This window comes from Camelus ferus, chromosome 10 (genome assembly GCF_009834535.1).
Source record: "Camelus ferus isolate YT-003-E chromosome 10, BCGSAC_Cfer_1.0, whole genome shotgun sequence".
Lineage (NCBI taxonomy): Eukaryota > Metazoa > Chordata > Mammalia > Artiodactyla > Camelidae > Camelus > Camelus ferus.
Genome location: NC_045705.1, coordinates 45,769,324 through 45,796,644, shown reverse-complemented (window position 1 = coordinate 45,796,644; position 27,321 = coordinate 45,769,324). Strand labels below are relative to the sequence as shown.

At 37.5% G+C, this 27,321-nt stretch overlaps 1 protein-coding gene across 2 annotated transcripts; it reads right to left on the bottom strand.

Moving 5' to 3' along the window:
- Positions 1-21: 21 nt before the first annotated feature.
- SAAL1 (serum amyloid A like 1) lies at positions 22-25,739 on the bottom strand. Of its 2 annotated transcripts, none has more exons than XM_006195128.2 (12): positions 25,544-25,739; positions 24,054-24,167; positions 19,546-19,629; positions 16,180-16,259; positions 14,457-14,516; positions 14,201-14,316; positions 13,679-13,859; positions 11,670-11,752; positions 11,393-11,581; positions 5,997-6,193; positions 4,301-4,393; positions 22-3,618 (listed from the first exon to the last, which is right to left on the bottom strand). In XM_006195128.2, the coding sequence occupies exons 1-12, from the start codon at positions 25,673-25,675 to the stop codon at positions 3,526-3,528; spliced, it is 1,422 nt and encodes a 473-aa protein (XP_006195190.1). In that variant the 5' UTR covers positions 25,676-25,739; the 3' UTR covers positions 22-3,525. The 2 variants fall into 2 exon arrangements, with proteins under 2 accessions (XP_006195190.1, XP_006195191.1); XM_006195129.3 differs by having other exon boundaries at positions 5,997-6,190.
- Between the last annotated feature and the right edge of the window lie 1,582 nt (positions 25,740-27,321).

Genomic DNA, 27,321 nt, shown 5'->3' with positions numbered 1-27,321 from the left:
CCTAAGGTACATCATATTTTAGAAATGCAGACACTGAATTCTATACAGAGATACAGAGCAGTGAGGCTGGTGAGCAAAAACCACGAGGTGAGAGTAGAAGGCTGGACGCATCCATCACAAGGTTCTTCTCTTGTTTCCAGTCTTATCTGATTTCTTGGGTAGCTGCTTTAGGTCTGGCCTGGCCTGGCCCTCAGGACTACAGTGGCCCAGTCTCTGGCAGATCTGACTAGCCCAGTGAATAACCCACTGGACATAGGTAATGTCTAATAATCTGTCCATCCCTAAAATTCCATGATTCTGCTTTTCTTCCTTAGTCTCCTCTAACAACAAAATACATTACTGAAGATCACTTAAAAAAACTATCGTTAGTAAAAGTATCCCACTATGGTGCTAAGACATTTATGACATCAGTTCCTAACTGGTTAGCAGTCACTCACATTCCTCATGCAAAAGTCTCATTGTTGAGTCAGTAAAAACAGTGAAAATAATAATTTTTATGTAATTGGTTATATACCAATGATAATCTTTTCTATCAAGTATTTGTGTTGGTTTCAACTGTGCTGCATTCAATAGTATTTAATGCTAATACAACAGTTCTAGTTTTATTTAGACATAAAAGAAATAAGCATCATTCACAATTAAACTCAAGTTTAAATTTTTAGGTATCATTTGCTTGCTTTTAAAAACATTAATAGGAAACCTCAAACATATACAAAAATAGAATAGTATAACAAATCCCGTTATCATCACCCATCCTCAGTAACTTCAATTCATGGCCAATCTTGTTTTATCTACTCCCTTAACTCACTTCCTTCCCCTCCATCCAGACTATTATGAAGTAAATTCAAGACATCATACCACTTCACTATAAATATGTAACTTCTAATAATGGTTATTGGATTAAACCACACACTGGCAATAAAAATGATATGGACTAACTCAAGAGGGGTGTTTACCTATTTTCTCTATCTTAAAACGCCTGCCAGGAGCAGAGAAGAGACTGGAGTTGCAGAGTGGTAAAACAAGAATATACGCTCAAGGAGAATACAGAGATCAGATCTAAATTAATATGGACCTATTTCTTTAGAAAATATGCTACTGATGAGTTTTCTTTACATACTAGCTAAAACAGGCAAGTTAACGTATAACCCCAATACTCCTTTTCTTCTATTTACTCAAATTCATAGTTAACTCTCAGACCCAGCATCACCACAGCCCAGTTCTGCAGAATAGAAGATGGTGTTCAACAGTTTATGCACTTAAGATTTTCTGAACCCTAAATAGAGGTTGCTTCTTCATGTTTATGGTTGGTTTCCACATATGCTGAGAGATGGCTTTCAACCTTTTTTCCACTTACATGCCAAAGTTATTCAGAGTAACCAATTCAAAGCTAAGGTAAGGGAAATGTTCAGGGTAGAGTGGAAAAAGTCTTTTGATCTAGAAAGCTGGATCAGCCAAGAAAACAATTTAGCTATATCCCATTAGCTGCAAGGAATAAAATATCTTTGAAAAAAAATTAAAAAGGCAGAGAGAGAACATGTCTTCTGTGTCAGTCTTAAGTGGTTTAAATACCGCAAAAATCAAACTCAAATTTAATTAGAAATAGAATGACATATTTAACAATTGCTAACTCAAGTTTCTCTTGTAATTCCTTCCCTCCTCTGCAAAAATGTATGGGGGGAGAGAGTGAGTTTCAATTTCATTTGTACATAAAATTCCGAATTTCATTATTTATGCTTCTGGAGAAGCACCATTTCAAAATATCACTGTAACTGATGCAAGCCCTAAAATTTTTTTGGTGAATTCTTCAAACTGTGTACACTGAAAAAATTTTAACATCACTCATGTTTTTAAAAATTATTTATTATAATTCATAGTTTAGGAAGTTTTTAAATGTATCAAATTACTATGAAAATATGAACCTCCTCATAATGCTACAATAGCAAGTAACAAGTAAATAAGGCAAGTTCAAGACAGAAATGGGAAGCAAAAATAACATGAAAAACCCTAGCCTCCCCAAGATGTATCCTTTTTCTCCCCTTGTAACTTACCCTTTCTGAGTGGCACTCTCCCTCAGATACTCAAGGTCCTTGTCCCCCCAGACCCCCTTTAAAATGTGTTCTCAGGAAGACAGAATGAGAATTTACGCACTGAGGTAAACATGACAATAACTTGGAGTATTACTCCTATGGGGTTATCTGCATCTTAAACTTCAAGAGGTAACAAGAGTGGAATTTTTAGCACTGGCTAGCAAGTAGGAGTGATTTAAGCAGTGCCTTTGAAAGCTCACATTAAAGTCACATTCAACCAGAGGACATACAAATATACATAAAGTAAATTCACCAACTAAGAGTTTAATCTGTAAGATTTTAATTTTATAATTCAATTCTTTTCAGCAGGGACACTTTCAACAATAAAACTACCCCCAAACTGGAAATTCTGTATCTCTTACATGAACTGTTGAACACCATTTCCTATTCTGCAGGTATCCCTCTGTTTTATCAGCAGAAGTCACTCAAGGAAAGAATACAAAGTGTGAGGCAAGACCAATGCTTTAAAGCCTAAAAGATTCTGTAATAAATTGGGAAAAGGCTGTACCAGAAGAGAGGTTTAATAAGCTGGCTCTTAAATTCATAACTGATATTTTCTTAAAATTTATTACAAATTCCACTTTCAGCAACTCAAATAATATAAACTGGGTGCTTCCCAGTAAGAGTACCTGGTTGATTCTCTGAATATACTTCACTAGGAAGCACTATAAAGAATGATAAAGTGTAAGAGGGATATCACGTATAGCACAGGTTATAAACAATCAGAAGTCACGAAACTCCCTCAAATCTTAATTTTAAAAATATGAATTTACTCAACAAACCATTTTCTGAAATCAAACCACTGGAATTCTATCTTCTCTGAAGACAGAATTTTGCTAATACGCTCTCATCAGAATGTTAGCACTTTTATCTTCATATGTAAAACACTGGGAAAAAACCCTGAACTACAACAAAGCTAAACTAGTAACTACTTTTGATTGTTAAAAGGAGTTAAGGTCCCTGAGCCACATTATCAGGGCTGGATTGCCCACCTTCTTATTGCATGAAATACATAAAAGTTATCAGATTAAGCTATTATAGTAGGGATTTCTATTAGTGCAGCTGAATGCATTTGTACTGGATATGAGTACAAAATTCTCACATAAAAATCAAATTGAGAGTTATAAAGAAAGTCCTTACCGACCCCTCAAATATTGTAAAAAGAACCTCAATGATAAGCTTGTATTTTGTTTTCTTTACCTGAAGAAGACAAATACTGCATAACCAATTTTTAAAAAGGAGGGGAAAGGGGTGGGATGGTGTTTGATGGTAGTGAAATTTGATTCCAATGCCAAACAAAAATGGGATAAGGCTGGAAGAGAAGGATATGAGTACAACACAAAAAAATTATGGTCTAATATTTCCCATTTGTCAATTTTAACTGTCAATGAGGAAAATAAAGTTTATTTCTTGGGCAGAGGAATTCCAATAGTTTTTAAGTCTGAACCTTCAAACTTGGGAAGCTTTCCTCCAGGTTACCAGCAAGGGCCTCATCAACTTCTTGTAGGATTTTGAGAAAGTCTGCCACCTGCGAGTCAAACAAAAGAACCAAATAAACATAAGTAAAGGAAAAGACGTTTTAAGATACTGATTGTTGACTATAAAAATGCTCTACCTATGTTTTCTAAATAGTCCAATGGAAATGAAATGCTGACAGATCCTCAGATGTCAATAAGAGCACTTCCTGGATAGTCCTCTGAAACATCAAGGAAGTGACTAGTCTTTACCATTTTGTTTACTTTCAAACTAGTATTTATCCTCCTACTGATTTCCCTTTAGGGTCTACTGCCAGGGTTTTATCATCATCCTCCTTGCTGACACATCCCCTCACTCCCACACTTCATACTTCATTTTCCTAAAAAAAGTTATTTTGAAATTGCCTCTAATGGTAGCGAATGTGATGTGATTTGAAGAACCATAAAAATCTATTAACTGTACCTATCTAAGAATCTTATTTTTCATTAATACATATGCTGTCTATTTCATAATAGAAAAGGTTACTAAATTCAATGTTGATTCCTTTCTCTTAAAATTTGAACTGTTACTTAGGCTAGTTTCATGAATTACCCATTAGTCATCTATCCGACAAAGGCATTAAGTCTTGTAATTACATGCACTATCTTTTTTGACAAAAGCCTCAGAGATCAACTGCTTACTTAAAACACTTAATTTTCTGCAACTCAGCCACCTCTACATTTACTCATACTCACCACAGGGCTATAAAAAGGAAGAAGGTTTGCAAATGCACACGAACACTTCTGTTTGCTTAACTGTCCCTCCTTTAGTCCCTGAGCTACAGTCTCCTAAAACAAACAAACAGATCTGATGTTAAAATAGGAAATGTTCTAAAGCTGTATCTGGTGAACAAATATAAATCAGTACATACGATTTCTACCAATCCTACAGGCACTTCAAATGTCCCAAACTGCCCCTACCATCATTCCTCCTTGTGCTCCACTGTAGTCCCTATTTTAGTGAAGGCACCAGCACCCACCTAGCCTACTGTACAAATCAAAAATGTGGGGTACAGCCAAGACTTTTCTTCCTCCTCTGCTACTAACACCCCCACCAAGTGTTTAATTCTACTCTCCTAAATCTCTCTCATCCCACCCCTCCTCTCCATCCACACTTCTACAGTTTAAGCTCTCATTATTTTTCAGATTATTCTTGAAGATTACCAGCCAGGAGAGCCTGCTGGATGGTCTTCTGGCCTCCAGCTTCAGCTCTCTCTAATCTTCTCTACTGCTTTTGGAGTAATCTTTCTAAAGAGATTGCATCACTAGATACTTCAAAAAAAATCTCTAGTAGCTTCTCAGTTTTCTTGACACTAAGTCCAAATTCCATTAAGCATGGCATATTAGAATTTTCACGACATATCCCTGGTTTATTCTCCACCCACTTTCTTCCTATATTCCTGTCACATTAAAATTAAAAAACATCTATGTCCCTCCCTCTAAAAAAAAACAAAAGTAACAACAAACAGTGGGAAAAAATACTTGGAATGAATACACAAAAGATATAGAATTACCCAAGGAGTTCATACAAATAATTAAAATGGACAGATTTATAAAGTAGAAAACACAAATAATATAAAAATACATGGAAAGATATTCAATCTCACTAACAATAAAAATGCAAGTCAATATAAGGTACAATTTAACACCTGTTGAACTTTACTTGACATAAAAATTATAATACACAGTAATACGGATCAAGGAAAACCAACATTGTCATATGTCAAAAGCACTTTGGCAATATGTAGCCATTTATGCCTGTCATCTTCACATTTATCACATAGAACCCAGCAATTAACATCTGAAAAACTCGGCTAAGGTAATAATCCCAAGGGAAAGCAGGATAGTTCACCAAAAAACAAGTCACCAGACTAACTGAAATTTGTTTTAAGGAATATTCTTATTTAAAAAGTCCATGAATATGAATATATATTCTTCACAGTTACATTAATAAATTTATTTATCCTAAAATATATATATAGAAAGACTATGTTAATAATCCTGAACATATGCAGGAAGAGTACTCCTTAAAACAAGGTTACAGTAAATTTTAAAAATTGATTTTTTGGCAAACTGGGTATTAAACTGGCTCTCAGTGAAAAGTTTTCCAGTGAATTGGCCTAGATCAGGAAAAGTGCTTATAATATGTTAAGTAAAAAGAATAGCCTCTAAAAAATTGTATATATTGGTTATAAGCATGTGAAAAAGACATAAATACACCAAACTACATCAACTATTAGTTTAAGAGTATAAACTTATGTGATAAGTTTTTCCTTTCTCTATTTTCCCAAATTTGTGTAATATTTAAAAAAAAAAAACTAATAATAAAATTTGGAGCATTAAGTAATTCATACTTTCTTACTGAAGAAAAGCATTACTACTTCTTTCCTACCTTTGTTAATACTTGGAAAATATTAGAAAGAAATTCACATGAAATATCCTTCAAGATTTTCAGGTGGAAATCATCTTGGGTTAAATCAGACTTTTTAGTTTCTTCTGTGTTAGACTCTGCTGAGTTCTCTGGTTTCTTCTGACAATGTTCCAAATTTTGTAAGACACGAATCAGGCTGTCAATTAGAGGAAGATCTACTGAACAGATAAAATAAGAGGCATGGAATTAGCCAGTTAAATTTGGTCACCAATCATTCATTCATTCCTTTATTCCTGCACAGGTACTAAATACCTGCTATTGCTAGACATTGTATTTTAGGTACTGTAGAAATAGTAGGAAACCAGATCATCAAGGCCTCAGCCTTCATGAGGCTTACATTTTTATACTCTCAATTAAGTAAATGAATAAAACAGATCATTTCAGATTTTGATAAGGTGTATGATGGAAATTAAAGGAGAATAGAATAAAGCAACGGGCAGGGGAGACTCTCTCAAGAGGTAATAGTGAGTTGAGAACTAAAGGATAAGAAGCATTGATGCAAAGAGCCCAGGAAAATATTTCAAGCAGAGGGAACAAAGTGCAAAAGGCTCAAACAGGAAATGTTGTAGAAGGTCTGAAGAATAAAAAGAAGGCCAGTATGACTCAGACTGAGTGAGCAACGGGAGGGAGAGGAGGGCACAGGATGAGTTGACGAGAGCTGGGCAAGAGTCTTAACATGAGAGTCCTGAGGCCATAGTGAGAAAATAATTTTCATTTTAAACTTTAACTATTATAAAAATCTTAAACAAATCTTTAAAATTTTATGTTCTATTAAGTTAAGAAATAGTATGATTCCTTAACACATTTATCACGTCACCCAAATCTGCGTGACAGTTGTGTTTCCCCAGGAGCACCTAATTCACAGTGGGAGATCAATGTGTTAAAAGATAGAATAATCATTTTAATTAGCCTATAATAAAAACTGAACAGAAAACTAAAGCTCAGACTCAAAATATGTAACATGAACATGCTAAAAGGTATCTCTCCCTGATCCAGTCACTGATTCTAATTCTACCCCTTCTACCTGATAATTTCAAATCTAGGGGAAAAGTTTGCTGTTAACACTGAATCTAGTATATTGATTTTTTTTTAATCTAACTTTACTTCCAAACTTAGGTCACTTATAGTACATGGAAATGCCATTTAAAAAAAATTAGCAACCAGGATCTTATCTTTTATTTCTCAACTCAATGTCACCTCTTCAGAGCACCTCCCTTGCCTGGCTGCTTTATTATATTCCACTTGGATTTACTCCCACATCTTATCTTCTGTTAGCACCAACTCTTGACTTTAACACCCAATTCTTCACTCCAAGATTTCCCTATAGGTCACATCAATCTATATTGAGAAGAAGAGAAGCCTCTCTTCTCCCTTTCTCACTCCCAGCCCTAAATCTGCAAAACCCTATCCAACGCTAAGGGCAGGATGCTAGTGTGGGGGTTAATCAATGGCTAAGAGTTAAATGAGCATCTTTATACTTTCTCACCCAATCATAAAAACCATACAGCTCGGGGACTGGGAGAAAGATAAAGAGCACCCAGTCCCACAACACCTAGAGAGATGTGTGTAATTTTCAACAGAAACTGTATAACTTTCAACAGAAAATGCATCTATACAAGGAGATTAGGACGAGCACCAGGGCTCAAGGTCAGAATTTCCCCCCTCTTCTTTCAGAATTTACCACAAAGAAATAAAGAGAGTGAGCAACAAAAAACTGATCCCAACTATGATAAAACTAGGAGACAGCTGAAATCTCAAACATAAGGTAGGTGGGAAAAGTGTCAAAAGCAGTATAAATCAAGCAGGGGCCGTGGGAAGAAGTGATGAGAGAATGCCACACTGCAGATCTCACAAAAGGCCAGAAAAGTCCATTTCTCTAAGGTAAAGCACATATTCTGAGGTGCAAATCCAGAATCCCTTGCTCGCAACAGCAGGAATGGAGTGCATGGAGTGAGCAAGACGGCAGCTAGTGCTTCCCAGGGGTTCTAGGAAGCAGAGGAAGACAGGTAAATAAGGGATCCCATAGACAAGTCACACATACAGGAAGCAAATGGCAAGTGGAAAGGCAAGACTTTACCACAGCCACCTCTCGCCTGGGAAGAAAAGCTAGGAGACTCATAAACCCAACTCCTGCTAGCCTAGAACTCCGACAACCCTCTCCTACATGAACTTCCTGCAAACAGATCCAGGAAAAACTCAATTCATTCAAAGATGAGTAAGCTTAACCAGCACAGCAGCAACATGAAGATACCAAAAGAAGAAAGGAAAAGGAAAAACAAACAGCAGAGGAAGAATACTCACCTAAAAATGCTGATATTAAGCTTATGAATATTAAGGTAACATTTAGCCATGAGTTTTAAAACAACATGTAATCAAGCACAAAGCAGAAATACAAGAGCTCAGACTAAGAAATGAAAGGCAATACGATAGGAAACCTGAGCTGGCAGAGCTCAAGGAAGGAGTTAAAAAAAAAATTAAAGCCACCACAGAAATGAAGGCAAAACAGGAGAAGAGACACTGCTGAAAACACAGTAAGGCATGTGGAGTTTGGGAAGAAAAAAGCAAAACAAAAGGAATGAAAATAAAGTTCTTATTTTAAATTGAAAAAAAAAAGTTATGGTATGCAGGAAAGGAGATTCACATAAAGAAAGTTATAACCCTTGAAGAAGAAACCCAAAATGCTGAAACAGAGCAGATATCTGAAAAAATAGTTCAGAAATACCCCTACTCCTCAAGACTTAAATTTGAAGTTTGGAAGTACCAGAAAAAAATTGATAAGGAATAGTCAACATTGAAATATATTTTTTAAGTTATTAGATTTTTAAGGATTTTGATAAATGAGAGGGGAGGCAATTATAATTATATTCTGAGACAGTTAAAATTATAAAGGTAACCACTAGACCAAAAATGCAAATCTTCCTAAATGTTAGAAATACACACAAAAACAAGGCAAATAAATCATATACTGCATGGAAAATATGACAGCATTCAGTTCAAACATAACTACTATATCAGTACATTTAAATGAATTTAACTTATTAAAAAGAAATCAGCACACCTAAAAGTATTTAGAACAGTTGAAAAGAGTAAGATGGACAAAGGTATTAGTGGCAAATGCAAATAAAAGGAAAACGAGGAATGTGATCTTTGTATCTGACATAGAAGGCTGTAAGCCAAAAAAAAACGACTATGGGAAACAAAGATGGGTAATTTTCAATGAAATGTCTACATACCAAATAACATGACATCAACATTCATTAAGCAAACTACAAATGATGAAAAGAGAAGGACAAACATATTGGTAGTGAAAGATACTAATCTTCTCAAATCAAATCAAAAGAAATAACTAAGGTTATAGAAGATCTAATCGGGTATCGAGTGACAACTACAACATTATTCCAGTTCAGGCCTCTCCTCTCAGGTCTAGACCCATAGACAGCCCCACTTGGACACTGCGTAGATATCTCAAACTCAACATGTTTAAAACCAGTCTTTCCTATCTCAAGAAATGGCAACCCTTTAGACAAAAATGACAGACATATCTTGACTTTTCTCTTCTACCCTCCCCAACCTATCAGTCAGCAAATCCTATTGGTACTACCTAAAAATGACTATTTTCCCCCCACAACTCCCCTGTTACCACCTTAATCCAAGTTATACCATCTCTTGTCTCAAGTTCACAGCAGCCTCCTAACCAGTCTCCTTTTTGTACCCTTGCCCCACTACATTTCTTATCAACACAACTGCCAGAAAGAGAGCTTATTAAAGTCAGCTCATGTCTTTCCATCCTATGCTTAAAATCCTCCACAGCTTCCTAATTCATTCAGAGTAGAAGGCAGTTTCAGGCCCTCCACACTCTAGTCCCAGTTACCTCTCTGACCCCAGATGCTATTTCTCTTTCCCATGTTGGCACCACCTTAGCAATCCAGGGCCTCAAAGATCTTCCTCAAACATATCAGGCATACTTCTACGTCACCTCTATATGGAATGCTTTTCTCCCCAAGTATTCACATGACTCACTCCATTATTTCCCTCAGGTCTGTACTCAATGTCACCTCAATGAGGTAACTTATCCATAAATGCAGAAAAGGCACTTGACAATAGTCAGCATTTATTTTTGATTAAAAACTTGAATAAAATAGAAATAGATTAGTATCTCCTTAAACGGTACAACGTGAACAGCTCAAGCCCAAAACAGTATCATGATTAATGGTGAACCTCTACAATCATGCCCAATAAAGTCAGGAAAAAGGCAAGGATGTTTTCTATCACCATTATTGCCTAATCTCAGAGATACAAGGCAACTCATTAAATCAGAGGTAGAAAAGTGATGAAACATATGTAACTTAAACCCAAAGTAGTATCAGTTAAAGCCCAAGATTACCACTGGAACAATTCTTAAAAAGAGTAAGAGAATTCAGTAAGGTTACTGGATACAAAATTAACATACAGAAATCAATAATCTTCATATATTCCAACAATAATCAACAGAAGGAAAGACATCATAGACAAAGCAATCCAAAAGATAAAATATCCAGGAAAAAACCTGATAAGAAATACGTAAGATGTGCATAAAAAATTGTAAAACATTACTGACAGACACAAAATAAGACTTAAGCAAGTGAAAAGGCATGTTCTTGGATACTCTACAAATTTAACATGATCTCAACAAAAAAATGGTTTTTATTTGGAACTTGTCAATCTAATTCAGTATTAAACAGGAATAATAGAAACATTCTGAAAAAGTAGAATGAAGGGGGGACTAGCCCTCTAGGTATCAAAACATAAAACTTTAATAATTAAAACACAATGGCTACTGATACATGAATAGAGCAACAGAACTGAATAAAATACAGAGAGAAATAGAAAAGATGGTAATGATGACACTTCAAATCAGTGTGGGTAAACTGGTTTATTCATTAGATAATGTTGAGACAACTGGGTAGCTATCTGGAAAAAATCTGAAACCATATCTCACATGTAACACCAGAATAAATTCTAGATGGATCATGGACTTAATTGTACTAATCATAAAAATCATTCTGTGAAAGACTATTTGTTTACATAGGAAAATATTCATTTAAATTTCTAAATGAAAAAAGTTGCCTAAAAAGCAGGAAAAAACCATATACAGATGTGAGTGTATAGTAGTTATCTATAGTAGTTATTTCCGAATGACTAGATTACAAGCACTAGGTTTCCTTTTATAAATTTTACAAATTCTTTTGCATTGTGCATATAGTATTTTTATAATCAAGGGAATAAAAGCACTAAAGAAAATGGGAGAAAGAATAAAATGCACAACAAACACATCTGATAGACTAGAATTTAATTGAGCAAACTAAAATCATACTTGCCTTTTCCTATCTTTAGATACTCCTGTTCAGACTGTGAAGCATAGATGGCAGACAACACTGAAAAAACAGAGGCTAGCACTGTTTTCTGTTCTTGGAGTATGATGGGTGGATCATCAGACTGGCAGAATTCATGGCAGACCAGGTCAAAAAGTAAATTCCAAGTGTCTTTTCCAGTATCAGGACACTGTACTTAATAAAGATGATGAAGAAGGTAATCATTTAAAAACAGAAAACAAACAAGTCAGTAACTGTCATGTTTCCCCATATAACATCTTACCAATTGCTTGAATTCCATCATCCACTGTGGTAAGCAGCTGTAAGATGTGCATGTAAACATCAAGCCCTTCTGGATTTTCAGAACTAAATACAAAAAACAAAAGCATTGAATCAACTTTACTGACTATGGGATCACAATCACTCATTTATTCAACAAATATTAATCACTTTGTACTAGTCACTGTCCTACATGCTAAGGATAAAACAGGGAACAGGACCAAGTCTCTGTGCTCACCAGAACTTACAGTCTAATGGGGCAATCAGCCAAAAAACCAACAAATATTATGTAATACAATCAACAAACACAGGACAAGAAGTAAAAATTCTGTTGGGCCCTGTCCCATGAAAGCAAAATGCAAAAACCTATTAGGTGATACTTCATCATTATGGTTTACATGAATAATCAGGACAAAAAATGACTGAGACTTTTATAGAATGAATAAAAGGCCCACTGCACCAAGCACTGAACACAATGATATTCTTCAAACTTCACAGGATCATCTTAGCTCCTTGGCTGAGATTATTAAAACCATATTGGTATAATTTTGTGATCAACAGTTTGGATTCCTAGAAATTTACAATCTTAGTTCTTCAACCACACAATTAAGTGAAAAGATAGTGAACAATTAAAAGATGGTTCAGCAAATATTTAAGTGTCTACTGTTTTCAGGCACATATTAGGGGCTGGGAAAACAGAGATGTATAAAACATTGTTCCTACCTTCATGAAATTTAGAGTCTGAAAGGAAAAACCATAATTAAAGGGTAATAACAATAAAGTGACATGAACATAATGCCAGAAGTCCAAGGTGCTAGAGGACCACACAGCAAGCAGACATAACTTTGTTTGGAGTCAGGGAAGACATCTTAAGAGAAATCATGTTTACATAGAAACCCAAAGGGGTAAGGAAATGTTTCAGGCAGAGGAGACATTTTTTCAAAAGTGTGCAATGGTTTGGAGTCAAGAGAGCTTGGTTCAGTTGAAGAAACAAAGGAAATTTTATATAGTTCAAACAGAACAAGGAATAAGGATGGAGAAGCATTGTGCAGGGCCTTATAAGCCATAAAGAAAAAAAAATCTGGACGTCATCCTAAGGAAGGCAATTGAAGAGTCTGAAGCATGAAAGTAAGGTGACCACTGTGTGCTTTGGAAAGACAGCTCTACAGTCTGGGATTGGAAGGAGCAAGCCTTGAGGCAGGGAACTCAGGTAAGAGACAGAGGGCTGGTGATGGCACAGGTAGGGTCCCAGTAAAAGTCAGGAACAAGGCTTGGGGGTTGACTGGCCATTGGAAAATAGTGGGATGGGAAACAGTCAGTAATGGCTTCCACATTCCTTACACATTATCCAAATGCAATAATGATTACATCATTTACTCAGATTGACGATGCTGAAGGAGACGGTTTTGGGGAAAGATGATTTTAATTTTCACTTGGATAAAGTACATAAAATTAAAATGCTTTAATGCAGGTTATAAAGCACTAAGAATGCACAACTGGCCAAAAAGCAGATCAATTCATAAATTAATTTTCTGGTGACCAGCAATAAACACTTTCAGTGACCTCCAAGACCTATTAATTACTCTTGGGAAGACATCAGAGCCCAAAAGCCAGTCACTTATCCAAGACTGGCATATACACAAGCAGCAAGAAAACAAATATCTGATATTAGTCGAAGAAGTTGTCAAATGTCCAGTGGAAAATAAAGCACAAAGAAAATCTTTTCTATTTGATTTAAATTATACAAAATTGCAGATTTTAAGACAGTAACCATAATTAATGCTAAATAATAGTCTATAGCTAAATAGTATTAGAACAGGTACTTTGCAACCTTTATGAATTCTTGCAAAATGCAAATACATTGTCACCACAAATATCAATAGTGACTCAAACCTGACAAAGACTGGCTACATGCTATTCATCCTGTCTTCATCCTGTCGACTTACACCTTTAAGCAACTGGATTTTTAGTAACTATTTCCCCAGAACATTTTGCAGAAAAGAGCTCACCTACCGTACTTGTTTGGCAGCTTCAAGTACACATGGCACAATTCTAAACACCGGCTGCTCTTCAGAATCTTCCTGGGGTTGATCCAGAGGCTGAACAGCTCCATTTCTAACCCATTCCAACATTAGCTTTTCATCCAAATCAAAGAGCTTGTCCACAACCTCCCCCACCTTCACCAGTAGGTCAACTGCAGAGAATAAAACAGACACTGAAATGAGTAACAAAATTTTAAAAGTAGTAAGGCTAATCAAATTCCTAAAGCCACTCCAAGAAAGCCAAATCTTGCCAAACACAAGATTTCAAGGGCAATGTGTTTTACCTCCTTTATTTCAACTTGCTTGTCTGTCTTCATTTTTAAATGGGGAATTTACCAGTATCCTGGGAGTTTAAGAAAATACTTTATAACTTGAATTGAAATACTTTCTCAACTTACACTTAGCCTTTAAGTGACCTCCAGAAATAGTTACCTGGTTCGCTAACAATTAAATATAATTTAAAATTTTTTTTCTAGATTACATGGTCACTTACCATTTGTTGAACTTGACATGATGAAGCAAATGCTATCATAAATAGCTGGTTGTTCCCGGATTCTTTCAACCCAGACACTGGCCACCTCTGTCTGGGAAAGGCAAGTAAGCAACAACCTACGTGATAAATGTAAGCTTAATATCTATCTGTCAAAAACAGTATAGGAAATTCAAGAGTAAAAGATTAACTCTAACTCTATTTTCCTAGATTCCCTTATGGGTGAGTATATAGAATCCATGAAAAGAAGAAAGCATACCTGCTTGTTTCCAGCAGAGTAGGAGGGTCTGAATCATACAAACAGTGCAGTAATACCTGGCTACAAAAACAAAAAAGTTAACCCAATATGCCTCACTTGTCTCATTTCAAATATCAAAGCAGAGTTTTCATTTAACTTTTTAAACAATTGTGAAATACAGCATGTACACATAAAAGCCAGTAAGATACAAATCCATACCTGGTGAGTTATAAAGCAAGAAAGAGAACAGAGCTGCATCTCTGCAGCCTTTGTGCGCCCCTTCCAAATCACAGTTCTCTTTCCCACGTAGAAATGACTACTACCCTGACTTATCCAGCAGTCATTTCTTTGCTTTACACTATAGTTTTATTATTTAATATATTTTGGTTTTGAATTTTACATGAAGTAAATCATATTACATGTATTCTTTTGAGTCTTAGTTCTTTAACGCAAATCATGTCTTTAGAACCTACCCATCCTGTTCTTGTTGCTCTTTGACTCACCGCTGCAGAACATTTCATTGTATGAGACTATAACACAACTTATTTTTCCAGCCTAATACTGACAAACATTTAGGTTCACTGCAATTTGAGGCTATTTCAAGCAACGCTCCTATAATACTTCTAGTATGAATATCCTGAAGTATGTGCGCACGGTTTCTCTTTCCATACACCTATGAGTGGCATCACTGGGTCATAGCATATGTGTATCTTCCAGTTTGGCTGGGTAATACTCAACTGTTCCAAAGAAGTTGAACAAATTCAGCAATGGAAATTGTTCTATACTAATTTTAAGATAAGCATTCAATTAGATTTATAAAACTTGTCAATATTAGTCATTCTCAGATTTTTGATAAGGATCACTAGAGACCAAACATAATCCCAAGTCATTTACTTCATGAATGATTGTAAATTCTGAGGATTAATTTCTTAAACTAGGATCCTAAAGCCATTCCACACCTAGAAGAGGTAGTTACCTCTATTTTAGAGACCCATGTACTTGAATCCTGTGATAAACCCTAAAGCCCTAGCTGATAATAAACACCTAGGACAGTCTTCTGAACCTATCATGAGTACAAATTTCTTTGAGATTCTGATTAACAGCGACAACCCTCTGCCTAGACAACGAATACACTCATAAAATTTAGCATATAATTCCAGGGTATTCTCAGACCTCTTAAAGTAACAACCAGGATTTCCACCACTAGAAACCCCTCCACCCAAAGCTTTTCTACATGTAAAAAAGAACTAGCCTCTAAGCAGAAGTATGAGAGCCTTTGAATCATGGAGGTAACCCTATATCCTCTAATCTGTTGGCAAGTACCACCCCCTGACCTAAGTCCGAATTCTCAGGGTGACCCTGGTCAACAAGTCTAGTTTCTCCAGACTCTAGCTCTGAGCCTTGGATTCCCTGAACCTAAACTGTTTCAGACTCTGGTCAGGTGTCCCCACCTCCAAGATCTGCCCCACTGGTTGTCATCCTATGTGGCTTACACCTGCATACATTCAAGCCCCTTTGCTATCGATATAGAAAACAGGCCTAAATCCCGAATCCTGTCCACAAATAGTGTGGAAGCCCTAGGCACCATCAACACACAATGAAGTCCTGAAGAGTGTTCATCAGGAGAAAGGAAATACTACATTTCACACTATTTCCCTACCTTTCCTATGTATTAGGATTTGCTTAGGGATATGAAATATGAATCTATTTTTTAAAAACATAATTATTATGTAGTAAAACTTACCCAAGATTTTTATCACTGCTGATGGATACACATATCTCCTGGAAACAGGCCATATTACCTAGAATTCCCACGCAGATTTCCTATCAAATCAAATTTCACAGGTCACAATGGCTCCAAGGTGAAAGACATATATAAAAATAAAAACTTGAAAAAAAACTTTCACTGAGCCAAGTTTGGGGGGGAGAAGACGAGGGGCAACATGCAGAGGTATACTGCCTGCATCCTAATTTGACAAGTTTCCAGTAGTACTTGAGAGGGGATGAAAGACATAAGAAAAAGGCAGGCAGGAGTTATGAAAGAAGAAATCCTATGGATGAACTGAGTCATAAATGACTGGTAGGATTTAGACATACAAACAAGAAGAAAGATATTCAAACAAAGGGGAACATATTAGCAGAGGCAGGACGGGAATAATGCAGCAGAATGGACAATGGCTAATAAAGTGGGCAATGGCTAATAAAGAAAGCTGCCCGGCTGTACCACACAGTGAGGATAACATGAGATAAATACAGCAGGTAAAGAAGATGTGGATTAAGGGCCATAACTGCCATATTAAAGAGTTTAGACTTAATCTAGGAGGTTACTTGGAGCCATGAAGGTCCTCAAGGAGGGGGGTCAACATACTACAGTGATATTTTAGGAAGATTATTCTAGCAGCAAAATGCATAATGTGTGATAGTGAAAAAACTTTAAAAGATGTTAATAATCTCAGGAGTAACAGCTAATATTTAGCACTCACTATGCCCAGGCACCACTCTAAGCACTTTTCATGTATCATTTCATATAAAAATTTATGAGGTAAGTACTATTATTATCCCCATTTTTCAGGTGAGGAAACCAAATCACAGAGAAGTTAAGCAACTTGCCCAAGATCTCCAACTAGGAAACAGCAAGAACTCCAGAACCCGAGCATTTAGTCACTATACCACACCGCATCTCTGTAATCAAGATGCAAGAAGATGAGCATGGTGACAGCAGGCATAGGAAGGGAAGAAGCTGAAAAAGACTCAAGGTGAAAGCAGAATAATTTGATGGAAAGAAAGGGAAAAAGCAATTAAACAAAACTCATAGGTTTCAAGTTATCGCATTTCTCCAGTAGGAGGTACTGGTCCCATTGACCGAAAAAAAAAAGGAGAAGAAAGCATAGGAAAGGACACAATGAGTTCAGTTAGGACAGTGTTTTCAAACTTGCAAGAGCATAACAATCACTCAGGGAGCATGTTAAAAATACCAATTTCCAAGTCCCACCTTCAGAGCTACTGAATCAGAATCTCCAAGGTAGGGTCTAGAAAGCTGTTGTTTACCAAGCACATCACATGATTTTTATGATTGGATAAGTGTAATAATCACTGAGTTAGGGCATGCATAATTCTGGACTGGAAAATGCAGCGTGCAAGTAGAGGATGACTGAAGAAAGCTGGAGACAGCACCAGAAATCAGAAGGGAGGTCACAGCTTTGGTTCCACAGGCACAGATTTGCAACTTAAAAAGGTAAAGAATAGATAAGCTAAGGAAGTGAATATAAAGAGAACAAGGGATCTGGGTCTACATCTTAAAAGGGCTCCACCCTCAGTGTGTAGAAAGAAATTAAAAAGCAAAATAAGTGACAGAGAAGTGACTGAAAGAGCTCAGAGGCCAGGAGACTGAGGTGGCACCAAAGCTCCAGGAGTAAAGAGTCTCAATAAAATGTGTAAAGATTAAAATAGAGTAGGGGCAGAAAAGAAACACATACATTTCCCCTAAAAATTAAAGAGGGAATAACTGAACTTCCAATCAAAGACCACGTTTTTCAGCCTTGGCTACTCATGGGAAGCACCCTGAGGGAGCTTTACAAGCTGTCTGGAGCCTCACACTAGGAGACACTGTTTTAACTGATCTGGAATAGCCTGACTTGACATTTTTAAAAGCTCCCTAGGGCAAAGCTTCTCAAATTTGGGCCCTGGCCCTGGTCAAAATGTAACTAGCATCACCCGGAAACTTGTTAGAACTCCTCAATTCTACCCCAAAACTACTGGAACAGAAACTCTGGAAGTGAATCCAGTGATCATTGATACTGAAACATGTTAAAGTTTGAGAGCCCGTGTCCCAGGTGATTCTAATGTGTGGCCAAGGCTGAGAATCACTGCCATAGACAGGCTATAGCTCATAGACATATATAATAATATGACTAACTCCTGGAAGGAGCCATTCTTAACATAAGCTTATTTTCTCTAAGTACTAACTGTGAGTTAATGCATTTAAGTTAGAAAAACCCAGAAGAAAAATCATGTAACTGTCAAATCTTTATATTAATATAACAACCCAAGGAAATAGAGGTCCATTGGCTCATCAGGCCCCAACTAAGGTGGAGCACTATATTAATTAAACTTTTAACTCAACATTCAATTTGTAAAAAACATACTACAGAATTCACCACTTCATAATTTCAAAGAAACGGAGACAATACAGTACAGTGGTTATACTTAAGTCATGCGGACCAGGCTCAAATCCCAGCTCCAATCTTTCCTAGCTGTATGGTCCTGGACACACTTCTTAATCTGAGACTTAGTTCTTCTACTTACAAAGTGGAGATAAATGCCTACCTCGTAGAGTAGTAAAACAAAGTACTCAGTAAATAGCTGTTATTCATAATTGTAACTAGTCAATAAATATTTACTAATCACCCATGACGTGCACAGTACATGGCAACCTAAATAGCATTAAAGCATGGAAGACTTAATGAGAAGTAAAGAATTGTTTTGGTGCGTTTACTATCATCGTTGGCCACTGACAGCTTACTTATTTGGGAAGGCTTAGAAGGAAAGTATCATCTTGAATAGTAGATGTGAATATTGAGGGGAGATGGAAGGCATATAAATGAAGGCGTGGAGATGGAGATGATCACAGTAAACTCTTGAGATGATGAACAGACAGAGCTTGCTAAATTGGAAGGACTATCGAGAGGGTAGATTTTATGCCAGAAAGATGCGAATTAGATTCAGATTATGGAAAATTGTGAGCAATAGACCGAGTTTAGAATGAAAGCTTTTAAGTAATGGAGGATTTTGCAAATAAAAAAGAGCAATAAACTGAGAAATGGGCAGTCTGGGCACTGTTTCCTGTTCTGCCACATATTGGCAGCATAATGTTGGTTATCTCTATCTGGTGTCACAGCCATTAAGTGGAAGTATTGATCTCCAGCTCAAATCCAAAATTCTATGTAATAATTTTAAATAGCACATTACTTAGTGTCTGGTAATGTTCAATAAACATTTGCCGACTGATCTGTAGCCAATGAGAACATTAAAGTGAGAAAAATGAAAGACTATCCAGCACTATCTGCTGTTATTGCTCCAAAGAGGCAGCTTCAGAAACGCACATACTTACTCTTAATCGAGGACACTTGGATTTGGCCAATACTCCCATAAATATGTCAGGAGCGTTAAATTCTTGAAGAAATAAAGCCACATCCTGAAAATAGAAATAATTGTTAATCTGGATGCTGAATACGTCTCCTTAAACCACATAGCTTAGGCAATAGTCCTTCAGAGAAGCTGAAACTGGGGTAAACTGCGTGACCGTCGACTGGGAGAGACACACGTACTTATCAAGAGATCATGGTCAGAGAAAACAGAGTTTTCAAAGATATACTCCAAACTGAAAGTCATAGCAGCAGATGCTGCCACCCTAAGTGATCAAGCTGTCATGTGGGCAACTCTTTGCAGCATGCAGGGATTTATTTACTTAGTTAAAATAATTCCTGGAGTAGCACAGGGATTAATAATATCAACACCAATAATAATAATGGCAATTAACATTTATTGAACAAGTATTAAATGCCAGGTACAGTGAAGTGGTTTGCATACCTTCTAATTTAATTCTCAAAACAACCCTATGAAGTAGTTATTATCATTAGCCCCATTACACTAATAAACAAACTGAGGTTTTAAAATGTTAAGCAACTGCCAAGATTATACAATTGTAGAACACAGCCAGAATCTGAGCCCAGATGAGTTTGATCAACCATGTTTTTAACCAGCACACCACACTAACTCTCAGGTATTTACCCATTCATTCATTCTTTTTTTTTTTAAACATTTTTTTATTGATTTATAATCATTTTACAATGTTGTATCAAATTCCACTATAGAGCACAATTTTTCAGTTATACATGAACATATATATATTCATTGTCACATTTTTTTCTCCATGAGCTACCAGAAGATCTTGTATATATTTCCCTGTGCTATACAGTATAATCTTGTTTATCTATTCTACAATTTTGAAATCCTAGTCTATCCCTTCCCACCCTCCGCCCCCTTGGCAACCACAAGTTTGTATTCTATGTCTATGAGTCTATTTCTGTTTTGTATTTATGCTTTGTTTGTGGGTTTTGTTTTTTTTTTTTTTTTAGATTCCACATATGAGCAATCTCATATGGTATTTTTCTTTCTCTTTCTGGCTTACTTCACTTAGAATGACCATTCATTCATTCTTCACCAAATATTTACTGAAAAACCCAAGCAACATGCACTGTTTTGGGCTCTGGGGACACATCAGGGAACAAGCTAGATAAGATCTCATCTAGTTTTCATTCTAGAGGGATGAACAAACAATAAACAAGTAAACAACCAAACTACACAATGTCTAAGTGCTACAAAGAAGATAACCAAGATGGTGTGTGTTAGAAACCAAGATAAGTGGGGCTACTCTAGGTATATCACAGACAGTGTCTCTGAAGAGGTGACATTAAGCTTTTAAAAGAAGGAACTTCAGCCTACCAGAGGACACAGGCACAAAACAATCACTGAGTAACAAGTTAAGTGTTATGCAACATAATGAACAGGTTCCATGAGAGGACAGAAAAGAGAGGAATTCTTCCTGGAGTTTCCAGGGAGGCATCACAGAGGAGGTGACATTTGAGCTGCACCATAAAAGATGAGAAAGATTTTGCCAAGTGAAGGACATTCCATGCAGAGAGTAGCAGGAACAGAGCATGAACACAGGAAAATGCAGGAAGTATCTGGAAGTCTCTGGTCCTGCTCAGAGTCATAGGGGATAAGGCTGGGATGTAGTCTCACTAGAGGGATTATATGCCAGTGAATCAGCAGGCAGCTCATTTCTCTATAGGTGCTTCAAGTGCTACCCTAAGAGGACAAAGGGGAGGCCAAGAGCAAGGCCCTCCCTCCGCAAACAATCTCATTCATACAGCAGCTCTGTTTTACCTATTTTATATTTGAGGATTTCACTTGAAAAATACGTTATATTTCTTTTAAAAACTTTTTTTAAACCATAGCTCTTAATAACTGTAGAAGAAGTAGAGAGAAGACTTGAACAATACTCTCAACCACTTTTGATCAAATTGTTATTTTACAGGACACTCCACCCAGCAACAGGAGTATACACATTCTTTTTAAGTGAACCTGAAAACTTTACTAGGACCAAATTCTGAGCCATGAAACAAGTCTCAATACATTTAACAGGATTCAGAGTATTCACTGACCACAAGAACAGAAAGATATCTGAAAAATCTCCATTTGAAATCTAAATAATGCACTGCTACTCATTAACCAAAGAAAAATTAAGGAAAATTAGAAAGTATTCTGAACTAAATGAGACAAAACACACATAGCAGAAGTTGTAGGATAGTGCTAAAGCAAGATTTAGAGGAAAACTTACAGTGTTAAATGCCTATATTTTAAAAAAAAAGATCTCAAATTAACAAACTCAACTTCCACCTTAAGAAATTAGAAAAAGAAGAGCATGTTAAAGCAGAGTAAACAGAAGAAAGGAAATAATAAAAATCAAACTGGAAATCAATGAAATAGAAAACAGAAAAGCAGTAGAGAAAAATCAATGAAACCAAAGGCTATCTATTTGTGAAGATCAATAAAACTGTTACACTTCTAGTCAAACTGATCAGGGACAAAAGACAGAAGATACAAATTACTAATATCAGGAATGAGAGAGTCACCATCATTACAGAGCCTACAGATATTAAAGAACAATAACATAATACTACAAACAATTTTATGTCAATAAACTTGACAACTTAGATGAAGTGGATTAATTTCCTGAAGAACACAAAGTACCGAAGTAACCAGAACGGCCCTCTATCTATTAAAGAAATTGAATTTATAGAAATTGAATTTATAGTCTTCCCCACAATATACCAAAAACTACTGAATGGTGAATTTTATGGTAATGAGTTATATCTCAATAAAACTTATTTTTTTAAGTAATATATACACAAAACTAAAAACAAACAAAAAAACTTCCCACAAAGAAAACTCCAAGATCAGATAGCTTCATTGGTGAATTACACCAAATATTTAAGAACAAAATAATAGCTGTTCTACACAAACTCCTCCTGAAATGTATAGAGGGGAGACTTCCCACCTCATTCTGAGGACAGCATTACCTTGATACCAAAAGCAGACAATGACAAGAAAACGACTATCTCTTATGAACATATATGAAATTCCCAGACAAGATTTTAGCAACTTGAAAATCAATCAACATAGTTCACCATATTAACAAACTAAAAATAAAAAGCACATGACTAACTCAACAGACTTAGCAAAAGCCTGACAAAATCCAAAATCCATTCCTGATAAAGACTCGAGGAAATCTAGAGACAGAGGGAACTTTCTCCTCCACAGTTACACCGTACTTCATGGTGGAAGACCAATGCACTACCCCTACAACAGGAACAAGACAAGGAAGTCTCCTCTAACTGCTTCTAGTGAACACTGTAGTGGACATTCTGGCCAGAGCAAGCACACTGAACACCACTCAGCAATAAAAAAAAAAATAAACTATTGATAAACACAACAACATGGATGAACCTAAATTAGTGACCCTGAGACAAAGAGCCAGACCCCTTCCAAAAAAAGAATACGATCCCATTTATACAAAACTCTAGAAAATGCAAACTACTCTGAAGTGAAGATAGCCAATCAGTGGTTGCCTGGAGAGGGTAGAGGCAGGAAGGGACAAGAGGTAGGATATAAACAGGTATGTTCTCTATCTTAATTTTGATGATGGCTACATGTGCATATACATACCTCAATTTTTTTTCAAAATGTACACTTTAAATACATGCAGTTTTTGTACTTCAGTTATACCTCAAAATATATAGTTTTTTGTGTCAATAACACCTCAATAAAGGTGCTTTTAAAAATTGCTAAAGGCAATGAGTAGCCATTGACAATTTTTAAGACAGAAGAATACAATTAAATCTGTGTTTTAGGAAAAAGATAATTTGCTGGCAATGTGGAGGACAGAGGGGAGGTGAAAGGGACTAAAACAAGGATTTTAATCAGGAACCTACTGCAAAAATCCAAGTAATAAAATGAAAGAGCATGTAAGGCAATCTCTTTTCGCCTCTTTTCCTACCTGTAGAAGAAGGGTACTACTTATATCACATGGCTTTTGTGAAGAGCAAATGGAGTAATATAATATGAAAAAGCTTTCAAGTTATAGAGTACAACACAAATGTAAACATATTACTGTAATTATGTACATGCAATTCCTTCCTGTTCCTTCCAATTTGATTGTGGTACATCAGTGGTCTCCTAATCTGCTCTCAAATACAAGGCCAGCATTGTTTTTAGACAGATAAGCATCAGAATTTTCCTGGATTACAAGTGTTCCAGCATTTATTAGAATTATTTATGTAGCCCAAATCTAAAGACACTCAGATTCTCTACCTTCAAAAACAGAAGTTTAGCATTTATAGCTCCTCAGCCTTCACTCCCTGTACCACATATAGGAGGGACTACAGATATTAAAGTCTTCCCCAGAGACTTTAGATTGAAGTTTTTTTGTTTTTTTTTAAATCCATTCACTACCTCTTTACCCAAGTCTTTTTAGTTTTATTTCTAACCCATTACCTCATCCATTGACATATCCCACACTCTGCAAATTTCATTCTCCATTTCTTCATCAAGCTCCGTCTGTTGCTCCTCATCATCTGAGCTGGATTTGGGGTTTTCAGGGTTAACAATCTTCAGAAACACAAAGGAAGGAGATGAATAAAGGCTGTCTATAGTACTCCTCAAGTCATATTACCCTGTAACAATTTAGAAGTCACAAAGATATTATCCTCAGAGTATCTTCTCTTGCAAAAAAACTTGTTTAACAAAATTAATGTTTTGGGTACCATGGCTAAATACTATTGCCAGGCACTGGGGTAGAAATACAAGGATGAGTAAGATTTAATCCTGTGCTTTCAAGCACTTTAGAATCTAGTGGGGAAAAGACGTATAAATTGGTAATCACAACAGAAAAGGCTAAGTGATTGAAGTGAATTGTGGACAAAGAGGCATGAGAACAAAAATGATGGACCAATGACCTATGCCTGCAAGAAGCTTGGGAAAACTTCTCTTAAGAGGTGAGATTTAAGCTAAATCTCTGAGGGAGAATGGGTTTGTCATGTGAAGAAAGGAGAAGAGCACAAAGAGGAAAGTACAGGAGTTCAGAGTTAAGAAAGGGCCTGGCAAGTGTGGGGGCGTGGTGAGCAGTTTAGTGTGTCATGGGCAGATGAGGCTGGAAAAGTTGCAAAGAGCCCTGGATTCCAAACTACGAAAAATGCATTTTTCTCCTGTAGGCAAATGGAACTAAGAGGAGGTCCCATGCACAGATTTGTTGGTTGGTTGGTTGGTTGGTTTTGAGGAAGATTATTTTGGCAGCTGTGTAGAAGATGGAGTGGAGAGGACAGTGATTGGAAGTAGGGAAATAAGTTAGGGAAATATGAGGAGGAGAATGCTCATTTCTGGAGAGCCTCCTGCAAGGTTAACACCACGGTAAGCACTCTAGGGCTCTTACCATCTTATTTAATCTACACAATAATCCTATATACAATAATATAGATATTATCATCCCACTTTATAGAAATTGAGAAAGAAATCCAGGCTCTGAGCGGTTGGGTGACTTGCCCAAAGTCAAGCTGGACGACGAAGCCACGATTTTGATTAGCAGAGCCGTCTGACTCCAAAATGACCACTTATTCTACTGCAACGAAAGTAGAGAAATAGAGACCGGGGCTTCAGAAACTACAGTGGGAATGGGGAGCAAAATCTCCAGCAATGTATTCACACAGTCGCGTATTTTTTGAAAATTTTGCAGAAGTAAAATATTTCAACTGCAAGCATTTCCATCCCTGCCGCTACACTTCCCTTTGTTTTGAGGGGAACCGGGAGTGGCTCCCGGCAGGCTGGATCCCCGGAGGAGCTCAGGACGCAAGGGGGTGAGGCCCCGCCGCTGGGGCCTGGGGAGGGGTCGTCGTGGGGACAGTGGCTACCGGGCAAGAGGGGCTGCCGGAGGCGAGGCGGGGGTCTGGGGGAACGAACGGGGAGTCCAAGTGAGGCGCGAGTTTCCACACCTGGATGAGCCCGCTGAGGACGCCGAAGAGCCAGTGCTTGCTGTAGACCGTGCTGCCTATACAGTCCCCGCCGGCCGCTTCGTCCCCATCCTCGTCCCGACTAGGCGGCGGCGGTGACGGGTTGCGGTCCATAACTGGGCAGCTTCTGGCGCGCGGGAGCTGCTCCGGAAGCGCGGGAGGAGGCGAGAGGCCTCCAGGCGCCAGACAGCCCGGCGCGGCTCCCACCACAGCGCCCCCTGCTGTCCGGAGCCCTGCCGGCCTGAGTGCCCGCCCAATATGCCCATCAGGCTAGGGCTCCCAAATGACGCTATCTCCACCCCTCCCTACTCTTCTCAGGACCCCGACGCGATCATACTCGTAATTGTTACTTGTCACTCTTACTGGACCAGATATTCCACCTCTCAGGAGCTCTTAGCCTGATCGGAAGGAACGGGGCTGGAGACGGAGGAATTGGGGGTCGGGCAGGGAAAAGGACAGTGTCCTGGGACAGACGTGAATCTCGAAGCTACCTGACCTCTGTTCTCTGGGCACCGTTGTCATTCTTAAAGATTCAGTAGGTGCTCATTCTTCTCCCAGGTGTGGCTGGAAACTTGGGAAAGACAAACGTCACCGGTAAGAACGTCAGTATTACGCTACCTGTATTTTAAGTTTCTGCTTCCATTTTATTTAGTTTGATGGTACTCAACCTCAGACGCAATGCTCCCCCACAGCCCACAGCAAATATTTCACAGCACCTTAACTCTCCAATGACTTTCAGGGAAGAGTTTTTAAAGATAGGGTGAGGGAGGGAGTCACAGGGTACATAATCAGCTCGCCCACAGTTTTCTGATTGGTTGAGATGGTGAAGTAACAGGGTGATATTTCAGATACCTCAATGATCAACCTTCTGGTTCCAACTGGTCTGGGGTCTATGTGCTGGTGGTCAGCAGGCAGTTAACTTCTTCCACCAGGTAGAGGTTTTAGTATCTGCAAAATAACTCAAAGCTATGGCTCAGGAAATTATCTATAACCCTTGAGGAGGAACTAAAGATCCTTGACTTTGTTTTATGGCTAAACTATTATTATTTTGTCTTGCTCGACTGGTTTCCTCTCTTTCTGCATTTTCTCACTTCTCTAATTCAATTTACTGTTTGGAACTCAGAGAAGGCCTAGAAGGCTAAAGCTTTTCTACAAACGAGAGGTGGGAGGACATGGAGAAGGGGGAGGGGTCGGTCCCTGGGAAGACCAGACAGGGTCCTACTCTGTTTCATATGTGTGTATCTCTGGCCCACCCACTAAATGCCCCCCAATCATTGTGGCAACCAAAAATGTCTTCAGAGATATTTGAAAGTTGGGGTGAGGTGCGTGTGTGTGTGCGTGTTTGTGCGTGTGCAGTGCAGTCCCTGTTGAGAACAAGAGCCTAGATCTCTCTTGGTCCCAGGGACTGACAAATCTGGGAGGACCTATGCTAATGCCATTCTCTAAGGACACGACCACATGCCTTTTTCTACAGTTTCCTTGACACAATTATATAGTCTCCTCCAAATTGTTGCTTGCTTTTAACTCAGCTCTTTCTTGCCTCTGCCTTCACATATTCCACATATTCCACATATAGATTTATTTCACAGATTTGTTGTGAGAATCAGCTGAGGGCAATAAGTTCACTGAAGGAATGACCAAGGGAATGAATCTATGCAAAATAGTTTTATAAGCTCTAAACTTCACTACAAGTACTTCAATACAAGCACATGGATAAGAACATTGGCTCCAGTATCAAACTAGCAATGTGAGTTGATACA

Excerpts from the sequence above, each read along its gene's own strand:
- SAAL1 (XM_006195128.2), bottom strand. The coding sequence starts at position 25,675 with ATGGACCGCAACCCGTCACCGCCGCCGCCTAGTCGGGACGAGGATGGG. Across the intron at positions 13,860-14,200 it reads CATGTCAAGTTCAACAAATG|TTGACCTACTGGTGAAGGTG; the intron begins GTAAGTGACCAT and ends TATTCTCTGCAG. Across the intron at positions 6,194-11,392 it reads GTATCTAAAGATAGGAAAAG|TAGATCTTCCTCTAATTGAC; the intron begins GCAAGTATGATT and ends TTATCTGTTCAG.